The sequence below is a fragment of the Rhineura floridana genome, chromosome 6, assembly GCF_030035675.1.
Source record: "Rhineura floridana isolate rRhiFlo1 chromosome 6, rRhiFlo1.hap2, whole genome shotgun sequence".
Lineage (NCBI taxonomy): Eukaryota > Metazoa > Chordata > Lepidosauria > Squamata > Rhineuridae > Rhineura > Rhineura floridana.
Genome location: NC_084485.1, coordinates 11499502 through 11510188, shown reverse-complemented (window position 1 = coordinate 11510188; position 10687 = coordinate 11499502). Strand labels below are relative to the sequence as shown.

General features: G+C 44.7%; 1 protein-coding gene across 2 annotated transcripts; it reads right to left on the bottom strand.

Moving 5' to 3' along the window:
- Positions 1-2553: 2553 nt before the first annotated feature.
- On the bottom strand, positions 2554-9099 carry LOC133387048 (uncharacterized). 2 transcript variants are annotated; one of them, XM_061631003.1, is made up of 3 exons: positions 9036-9099; positions 8750-8842; positions 2554-4003 (listed from the first exon to the last, which is right to left on the bottom strand). In XM_061631003.1, exon 3 carries the CDS (start codon positions 3811-3813, stop codon positions 2902-2904), a length of 912 nt encoding a protein of 303 aa, XP_061486987.1. In that variant the 5' UTR covers positions 3814-4003; positions 8750-8842; positions 9036-9099; the 3' UTR covers positions 2554-2901. The 2 variants fall into 2 exon arrangements, with proteins under 2 accessions (XP_061486987.1, XP_061486988.1); XM_061631004.1 differs by lacking the exons at positions 8750-8842; positions 9036-9099 and adding an exon at positions 8627-8688.
- Positions 9100-10687: the final 1588 nt, after the last annotated feature.

The following is a 10687-nucleotide window of genomic DNA, read 5'->3' as shown; positions in this document are numbered from 1 at the left end:
TAAGTCAACTGGACCTCTTTAAAGAAAGTTAGAAATCAAAACATGGAGGCAACATCCTAAGGCTTATTATGCAGATACAGAGGAACTGCTATTGCTAAGAGTGCTTAGCCATTTAATCACTATTGCTAAGCTATCAAAAGGAAGGAATGTGAGGCATTTCCTGTATCTTCCCTGTTGAAGATATTTGCTGTCTTCTAACAGGAGCAGCTTGCAGTGAGAAGTACCGATACCAGAATAAAGTGAATGATGCCTAGTGCCTTTAACAGTCGTTTGGCTGGCACAACTTAAACAGGGTAAGTCTTTTCCAGTATTGAAATACAATTATGGGGAAAGCTTCACCAGTTGACATCCTGTCTGACTTTTTTTTTACTTGTATGTTGCCCTTGAGTTTTCTTTAGACCCTATACTTCAGCACAGCAGCTTGTAACATTGTGAATGATGGAAAAAATTGCAGTGGATGAACTTTTTATTATCTAAAAAGTTCCAGTAGATGAACTTGATCTGAACTAGTGCATTCTGTAAAATGATGAACTTGAACTAGAATTAGTTCCTTTTTGAAATGAACTTTCCAAGCACTGGATACAAGTAATGTACATTGTCCCTTGCTGAGTATGCCCAAGTGCTCTTGTCTCTGTGGGGGATGAGACTTAACATGGGACCTCGGTGTCCAGAGGTCAAAGACCTCATAAGAACATAAGTCCTGCTGGATCAGATAAAAGGTCTATCTAATCAAGCATCCTGTTCTCACAATGGCAAACCAGATGCCCCAATGAGAAGCCCACAAGCAGGACATGAGTTCATTTGCTACTCTCAACTGCAGGTATCCAGAGGTATACTGCTTCCAACAGCAGAGGGAGAACATAGTCATTGATAGCCTTATCCTCCTTGAATTTGTCTAACCCCCTTTTAAAACTATCCAAGTTGGTGGCCATCGCTGCCTCTTGTGGAAGTGAATTCCATAGTTTAACTATGCACTGTGTGAAGAAGTACTTCCTTTAGCCTGTCTGGAATCTTCCAACGTTCAGCTTCATAGAACAGCCTCGAGTTCTAGAGTTATGAGAGAAGCCTATCCACTTTCTCCACACCATGCATAATCAACCATTCTGCCAGCATGGCAAGTCACATAACAGTGAAGAACCAGTATGGTGTAGTGGTTAGAGCATGGGTAGCCCTTGAAATGTTCCTGAACCACAGCATCCATCATTCCTGACTAGTGGACTTGCTGGCTGGGGCTGATGGGAGTTGGAGTCCAACAACACCTGGAGGACACATTCGCCACCCCAGGTTAGATTATTGTACTGGGAATGGACAGATCTGGGTTCAGTTCCCCATTCAGAGCCAATGTAGCCAATACAGTACATGAAATATGCTGATGGCAGTTTCCCTCCCAGGGAAAACAGCAGGTCCAGATTAGTGATTTTCCTCAGGACTATAATATGGGGGGAAAGAATTAAACCAAATTCGCAACATGCTGAATCCTGATTCACATGCACACAACTATTAAAAAAATTAAAAACAGACACAAAATGAATTCACACATTTCTTGTATCACACATTTCATATATCACAGTCTTTCATATATCCAGTCTGGTGCCCCCCAATTCCCATCAGCCTCAAGCAGCATGGCCAATTTTCCACAATATCTAGACACCAGATTGCAGAAGGCTGACATATCATTTCGTTTGGGTCTCACTGGAAGTCCCTGCAAAAGTCACCAAGCTCTCATCCTTACCAACCTTACAGGGTTGTTGAGAGGATGGATGGGGGATTAGAACCATCTGTCTTGTTCTTGTCTCCTTGGCAAGATAAAAATGTTAATTTTTTAAAAAAGAAGAGGTGATAGGCAGGCAAATGAAATTGCAGGTATATAATCCTGTATCTGCTGAAATTCTTTTCTGGTCCTCAGCATCTGCCATTGCACACCTCAATCATTTTTGAGCTGGGACAAAGAACTCTTGACTCCTTTCTTCCTAGTGTGAACAGGAACAGAGATTTTGCCACTAGCTGGGGCTGATGGGGTTCATAGTCCAAATCATTTGGAGGGCACCAGGTTGGAGAAAGCTGCCCTATGGTTTTATGGTGGCAGTGGTTTAATATATTCTGAGCCACCTTGGTAAGGGTAACCATAAGGAAATAAATAAAGTGTTGGAGCTGCTCAATAAAAGGTAAAAGTACTGCCTTCAAGTCAATTCCATCTTATGGTGACCCTGTGAATATGGTTTTCATGAGGCTGAGAGGCAGTGACTGGCCCAAGGTCACTCAGTGAGCTTCATGGCTATGTGGGGATTCGAACCCTGGTCTCCCAGGTCATAGTCCAACACCTTAACTTTCCTTACTGAGGGAAAATTAGACCCATGCAAATAGGAATGAGCAGGCAGCTCAGGTGCAGAAGTGGAGAATTCTGGCACAGCATCTTCACCTTGTGAAAGAAAAGGTTAAAGGAATCCTTCAGGAGAGGGAGGAAAAAGGGGGGGGGAGAAACCCCAAAGACGCCAAAAAGGATATTTGTAAAATGTTTCCAAAACAGTTTATTAAAATGACAAGCCCAACACGTTTCGGCCACGTTATATTTCCGCCTTTGTCAGGGGCTGGAGATTAAAACATACAAACATGTTATCTGTATTAAAATCTTGTTAATTTGAAACATACATTCTTTTATCACATAGCATAGGAACAAACATCATATGTTGTACTCACATACCGAAGGAAAAAAATAATAACTTTTTTCTGAAGGGATTTCAAGCAGTGTAGCCAAAGATTCTTTTTTATTGAGGAAAATGTACAAGTGTTTTTCTTGGCCGCAAGCCCAATCTTAAATCTTTGCATTCAATTGCCTGCAGGTTCTGAGGCCCAGAGACAGACGACAGCTGTAAGCAAGGGAACGTCTCTAAAGTATGAGACTCACAGGAGGGGAAGTAATTCCAGCTCACCGTTCAGGCCGCTCGGGGTTAGAGTATCAAGTTCCAAGATCCAAGCCAATTCTCTCCTTAGTAAAATGTGTGTGCTTCGTGTGTTTACCTTTTCAACCGCCCAAAAACTGAAGTCTGTCAGAGAATGTCTGCAATTGATGTAATGTTCAGTCAAAGGAGCTCCCACCCTATTATTCTTGATGTTGCTTATATGCTCACCAATTCGTTTTTTTAGAACTCTGCTGGTCTGTCCTACGTACAGCTTTGGACAGCTGCATTGAATGATATTTATAAAGTTGGGAGTATTACATGTAGAAAAGTGTTTTAGCATATATTCCTTCTGATTAATGGGATTAGTGAACCCCTTCTTTTTCTGCGTATATCTACAATAGGTGCAGTGCCCACAGGCATGGTGTCTTGCAGGGGCATTTGTGCCAGATATGGTCCTGGTCCGCGGCAGGTTCTCTCTGAAAGTGCTTCTTATTAATATGTCCTTAAGGTTCTTAGTTCTTTTGAAAGAAATCATCGGCTTCTCCATACATCCAGGGATGTGCTGTTCTATGTGCCAATATTTGTGGATGGTATTCTGTAACCTGTTGGTGACATGGTCATAGGTCAGGTGGCATTGAAGTCGTTCAGAGGATGCTCTTCGAGTAGGTTGTGAAAGGTCTGGATGGTTTTGGCATGAAGCTTTTTTATAGTTATCTTCTACTACTTTATATGGATAGCCTCTCTCTATTAAGTTCTTTTTTAGAATCAGGGATTGTTGTTCAAAGTCTCCATGAGAGGTGCAATTACATTTTACTCTAAGGAACTGGCTGTAGGGTAAATTCCACCTTAATGCTCTAGGGCGTGAGCTGTCGTATCTCAGGTAGGTATTTCTGTCCATGGGTTTTCTGTACATCGATGTGTATAAATGGTTGTCTTGCTTGATAATCCTTCACCATCTGAGTGACCTGGCTTACGCTGGAGTAGGGATGGGGTTTGCTGCCTGGTTCAAATCCACTTGTATTCCAATAGTCCATCCCATAGGATCCAGCCTTTTTTTTTTGTTCCTGCTTGCTTTGGTGCGTGACGATTCGACCTGCTGGGGTCTTTTGGGTTACAAAAAAAATTGCATAATTTTTAACATATATGCATCATGGTGCTCCATGTGGTTCCCCCCCTCCCCGTTTATCACACCTACACACTGTTAAGAATGCATTACTAAGATAATAACGTAAAATTGGGGATTTTTTTTTTTAAAAACTTTGCCAATTACAGCCGTAGTCCGCCACAAGAAATCAGTGCCTGTTCGAAAAGAAAGTGGACTATCAAATTCAGTCAGAATCTGGTCCCATTTAGCAGATATTCTCCCACATCCCTATGCTGGAGTGAGTCAGTGGGTGGAGCCCTTATTGCCATGCTGGCTGTTCAGGCCTTTGCTCACTTCAAAGCATAGCCCTGGATAAAAAGGAGTTGCCGACTAAAGCTGTAAAACCTTCCCATCTTTCTTTGTTCCTAAGGTAGTTCTGAAAATGGCCTCAAGGGACATAATGCAGCAACTTTATTGACACTACGTAGGTTTGGTTTTGGTCAGTGCCTGGATGGGAGACCACCTTGGCACCCCCATATAAGTTTCCTTCGCTTCCTCAATGGAAAGAATCCTTCCATAATTGGTTGATTCCATAAAGGAAGCCACAGACCTGAACTTACAAGATCTGAACAGGGTGGTTCACGACAGATGCTCTTGGAGGTTGCCAATTCGTAGGGTTGCCATAAGTCGTAATTGACATGAAGGCACATAACAACAACTTCAGGTCCTGACAGAGCCCAGGGTTTATTCAGTTCTCTACAGCTTGAGACAATTTGTTATCCTCTCCCAATGAGTGTGTGTGTGTGTAAAGTACATGGTGTTACTGGAAAAGTTTCAGCTCTTGATGTTTACCAAACTTACTGATAAAAAAGTACAGCTACAAAAGGCAGTTAAATGCTGAAGAGGGAACCCATAGCTCTTCTCAATAAGATAAATGAGGAAGAGGAGGTACTTTGGCCTTGTAGGTGAAGCAGCACCAAGGAGAAGATCTGCCCTGGTGAATAAGGACCACATCACATTGGGTCAGTATAAAATACAACATGTTCACCGCTTTCAGCTTCCAGTTCTGAATTCCCTCGCCCACCCTTGTATTTATTTAGAGATTTCCATCCCACTCTTTTTTTAGAAAAGGAACTGAGCACAGCTCAGTGGTTAAGTATCTGCTTTGCATGCAGAAGGTCCCAAGTTCAGCCTTTAGCATCTCTGGGTAGGGCTGGGAATGTCCCGTCTGAAAACCTGGAGAGCCACTGCCAGCCAGTGTAGTCAATACTGAGCTAGATGGAGCAATGGTCTGACTCAGTAAGTTATAAGGCACCTTCCTATGAATTCTCTCAGGGCAACTTTATAAAATACAATCACTAAAAAGAGCAGTAGTGTAGTGGCAAATTCAGAACTGTAGGTTTCCTTCATTATAGTCACAGCCATCACCACCCCTTTTTTGCTGCTGGGTTGAGAATGAGATCCTTGTTAATGCCTCCTCCCACAACAAGAGACATCCCTAGCAGCTAATAAGCATCAAAGGGGAGAGTGTTAGCCACTGAGAAGTGTCTTCTCGGTGATTGACTCAGCTCTTTTCACTCCGATTGGCTCCAAACAGCAGGAAAGGACCAGAAATGATGTTAGAAGGCTCTTCTTAGTGACTGCTCCCCTTTCATGTTGATTGGCTAACAGGATGCTGGAGACATAGGGACCCTGCTCCCAAAAAAGTAAGGGGTCTAAGACCCCCCTAAGACCATGGACATCTACACCACTGAAAAAGAGATAAACAGTGCAAATTATAAAGCACTGTTGTTCCCTGTCCTTCCTCTCATGTGAGATGAGGACAGCTTTCAAAAAAATGGCACCACTAAAACAAAATTAAAACCACAATACAAAATATCATACGTGGTACAATATAACAGTCAGCATTGTATTATATATATGATGCCATTCCCGTAATATGTTCCAAGGACCTTCCAGAACAAATAGTCCTCAAGGTGTTGCCTGAACAAATAAAAAGATAACAGCAATATTTTGAAAAAGTCAGTAAAAGCAGCAGGTAAAAACAGCCTAAAACTAATTCCATCAAGGAGTACTAATTAATTAAAATGCCTGGCACTCAAAAGATAACAGGAGTAAGCCTCAGGCAAACCTCCGGGGGAGAGGGGGGGAAGACGGGGAAATCCACAATTGGTCAGGGGCCAGGACATAATCACCCCTTTGTCTTCCTCACCTGTCTTGCCTCAGACAGCAAGGGCACTGCCTCCAAAGACAAACTTGACATCCAGGCAGACTGATGTGGAGAAAGCAGATTATCGTTGCCCCAGTACCTTGTACAGGGCTTTAATTGTAAGCATTGGGTTTTTGAATTGCACCTGGAAAAATGGGGTTGTATTCAATGCAGCGCTAAGCAGCATCACTTTATTAGGACAAGGATTCCCCCCCTCTTCCCCTCACCCCCCCCTAAATCTGTCTGGGATTTCCCCCAACCCTCCAGAGCAAATTTTGGAGGTGGTGCAGGGCACGCACAGGGGGGGGGGAGGAGGGAGGGTAGTCCCATTACACTAGCACAAGAATTAGTTGAAGACCACTCTTGGGTGTCCATGTGTCCTACTTTGTAGAGCAGCCTTTCCCAACCAGTGTGCCTCCAGATGTTGTTGGACCACAATTCCCATCTTTCCTGACCATTGGCAATGCTGGCTGAGGCTGATGGGAGTTGTAGTCCAACAACATCTGGAGGTACACTGGTTGGGAAAGGCTGTTATAGAGGGTGGCTTTCCTCTATTTGAAGGTGTCCTTTGCATGGGCATCACTGGGGAGGGGACAAGGGGGCAGTTGACCCCTCCTCTGCACAATGCTAGGATTTCTGACCTTTTTTTTTGGAAAAATATTCTAGCACTTGTACAGTCTGAGATACGAGACAAAATGCACAGGCACTATTCTCCTTGCAGGGGGAGAGACTAATCTGCTGCCTGCTTTCAGTCTGTTACTTAGCTACTCCCAGGGGGAAATTCCTGCAGATACCCATCTTCTTCTATTTGAAGGGGTGCCCAGTCCATGTCCAGTTGAATGATAAACAGATGTACAAAGGGAGAGCAGGTTGCTCATCCATAGTAAGCACCTGGCCAGTAGCATTTTTGTTTGCCGCCCTGGGCCCCTATTGGGAGGAAGGGCGGGATGGAGGGATGGATCAATAAATAATAGGATGAGGAGGCACACAGGTCACTGGTCACAGTCTTCCACACTATGGGAATACTCAGTGGCAAAGCATCTGTTTAGCAGGCAGAAGGTCCCAGGTTCAGCCTCTGGCAGAGCTGGGAGAGACCCTTGCCTGAAAACTTGGACAGTTGTTACCAGTCAGTGTAAACTATATTGAGCTAGCAGGCATACAGATGAAAGCGATCCAGTTGACATAGGGTACTTCAGCTTACAAAAAACTGTCTACAAGGTACCTCACCAGAGACTCCTTTGTTGTTATTATGTGCCTTCAAGTTGATTACGACTTATGGCGACCATATGAATCAGTGACCTCCAAGAGCATCTGTCGTGAATCGCCCTGTTCAGATCTTGTAAGTTCAGGTCTGTGGCTTCCTATTGTGTGCGTCGTACAACTCCGGACTCTCCTTTTGTGTCTGTGCACATCAGCCTCTGGGCTTCCATTTGGCTTTGACCCAGTGGCATCATTAGTCACAGTGCTACTCATGCTTGTCTGTTGTTCTTCCCCAGTAGCTCAATGAGTGCCATCTGACCTGGGGGTCTCATCTTCCAGCACTATCTCGTGTTGCATTTTGGATACTCTGTTCATAGGGTTTTCATGGTGAGAGGTATTCAGAGGTGGTTTACCAATGCTTTCCTCTGAGTTTGGATGCATCTTAGTCTGGTGTCTCAACTTTGACCATTCTACCTTGGGTGCTCCTACTAGGAATCTAGCCTCTTGGTCTAGACTCCTTGCTCTCAGCTTCTTCAGCACTCTTAACCCCCCTCACCACGTTAAGGTAAGCTTAATAGCTTGGGAGCAGGCTACTTGAAGGATCACCTTGCCCCATACTTGACCACACCAATCTGTGGAACTTGCCCTTTTACGTGCAATATAATGTTTGTTCCACATTTGTGAGGACTCTTATGTTAAAGGTTCTAAACACACTAGTCGCCAGAGCAGTGTTTCCGTTAGCCACACCTGGCAAGGGAACATGGGTTGATCTGCCGATCAGTTGTGAAATCCCTTAGAAGCATTTTTTTTTTAAAAAAGTACATTAAAGCTCTTCCCACCAGGTGTACAATAAAATGGGGCGGGGTTTGACTAGTGTTGTGTCCCCCCCCCATTTTCAGAAGAGGGAGGTGGAGAACAGTGAGTGTGTTTCTACTCTTAGTGTGGCAGGGGCTATGCTTTGGAACTCCCTGCCTGACTGTAATGTTTTAGATGCCTGGAGAAACCCCTTTTTCAATTTAGTAAGCCTACCCAGACATATCACTTAGTTATGTGTACTTGTTCTTTAAAATGTTTCTGATTTTATATGCATATTGATAACTACTTTCTGTACACTACTTAAACTTTGTTTTACTAAGTAGCTTTGTTTTCTAAATAGAAATAAAACTCATTACCATTTCAACTCCTACATTCCCCAGTGTAGGTAGAGTGTGTGTGTGTGTAAATATAAATAACCTTTTACTCCCTTTTCTTCAGCTCTCTGGTTAGCTGTGAGCAAACTCCTTATGTTCTGTCTAACCCCAGGAAGGATCCAAGGGAAATACTTAAAAGAGAAAGCAGAGTTAGCACTCAGCTTACCTGTCTCTCCCCAGAGACCAAAGCAGCTGGCTTTTCTCTGTCCTGCCCCAACTTATACACACATGTAGCATGACACCAAGATGTTCCAGGCACCTGAAAGAAAAATTCCCTGCGAGTCTGGCAGAAATGCACACAAGACACCCTCCCAATACCATTTCTATGAAATTTATTGAGCATCTTTTAAAAAAGGAAAGGAAGACAAAGAGAACAGGGAGGATGTTGCTTCAAGAAAATGATAAGCAGAACCTTTTAGTTAACATTTGTCCATCCTATTGCAGCTACTTACCAGCAGGCTTTTGGTCTCATCACCTGTAACATCGCACATAGATGGTCCAAATGAGGGATTTTGAGGGACAAATAGTAGTGCAGTGGCAAATTCAGAAGTGCAGGGTCCCTTCCTCATAGTCACAACCACACCGCTCCCCCTTCTTTGCTGCTGGGTTGAGAATGAGATCCTTGTCAATACTTTCTCCCACAACAGCAGACATTCCTAGGAGTCAATAAGCATGAAAGGAGAGTGTTAGCTACTGAGAAGAGTCTTCTCAGTGGCAGACTCACCTCCTTTCACTCTGGTTGGCTCTAATCAGCAGGAAAGGACAAGGAAGCATGTTAGAAGACTCTTCTCAGTAGCTAACACACTCCCCTTTCATTGTGATTGGCTTGTAGGATGCTGGAGACAGAGGCACCCTGCTGGGACCCTGCTTCCAAAAAAGTAAAGGGCCTAAGACCCCCTAAGACCCTTGATGACTACACTCCTGGGACAATTTAGCACAGTTATCTGCCTGTCTTGATTGGCAGGTGGCTGTGTCTAGACATCTGTCAGGAAGACAGACAGGCTTGACACCTTTTGGGTGTTGGGAGATGACCTATCAGGTGTTAATCCACCCCCCACCAGATTTCTCCAACTCCCTCCCAGACAGAGCCTATTCTGTATTTTGTGTATTGAAGGCGAGATATGATTTCTCTCATCTAAGGCAGAATAGAGAACAAGAGATTCTGGGTCCCCACAGCACCAACCCCCACCTCTCAGCTGAGGATCACTGCATGGTCTAGGAGTTAGTGCTGGACTAGGAACCTGAAGACCAGAGTTCAAACCCACACTTAGCCATGAGGCTCAATGGGTGACCTTGGGCCAGTCACTTACCTCTCAGACTACCCTACCTCACAAGGCTGTTGTGAGGATAAAATGGGAAGCGGGAGAATCATTTATACCTCCTTGAGCCCCTTGGAGGAAAGGGGAAATGCAAATACAATAGTAAAGAAAATAAATGTGACTGATTAAGTGGACTCGAGTGCAGGAAAGCTTCTGCCACAATAACAAGTTAAACGTGTTCGATGTTGCTAAGATTCTTTGTAAACTAAGAGGGCTACCCCTCAGGAAGAAATGGGACTGTGTGGAGATTTTTATAGGAACATAAGAAGAAGCCTTCTATTGAGTTGGACCATTGGTTCATCTAGCTTAGTCTGGCAGGGTTTCAGGAAAGGGTCTCACTCCCAGCCAGGGCCGGCGCCAGAGGGCAACCAAGTCGGGCCCTGGCTGAGGGGCCCTGAGCCCCAAAGGGCCCCTCTTTAGGGTGGGTGGGTAGTGCTCTCTTCCGCGATTCGCACCGCGGCTCGCAGAAGGGAGCTCTGCCCACCCACCCTAAGGAGGGGCCCTTCAAGGAGAAGTAGGTGGGGTGTGCGTGCCTGCGTGTGCTGGGGCAGACTGGTGCCCAAGGGCCCTGGCATGCCTGGTGCCGTCCCTGCTCCCAGCCCTACCTGGAGACGCCAGGGTTAGAACCTGGGACCTTCTGCGTGCAAAACAGATGCTCGGCGACTGAGCTATGGCCTTCCCTTAAGACATAGGAACACAGGAAGGTCCTTTATATACAGAATTAGATCCATTGGTCCATCTAGCTCAGTGCTGTCAACACTGACTGGCAGCAGCTCTCCAGGATT

Excerpts from the sequence above, each read along its gene's own strand:
- LOC133387048 (XM_061631003.1), bottom strand. The coding sequence starts at position 3,813 with ATGTACAGAAAACCCATGGACAGAAATACCTACCTGAGATACGACAGC.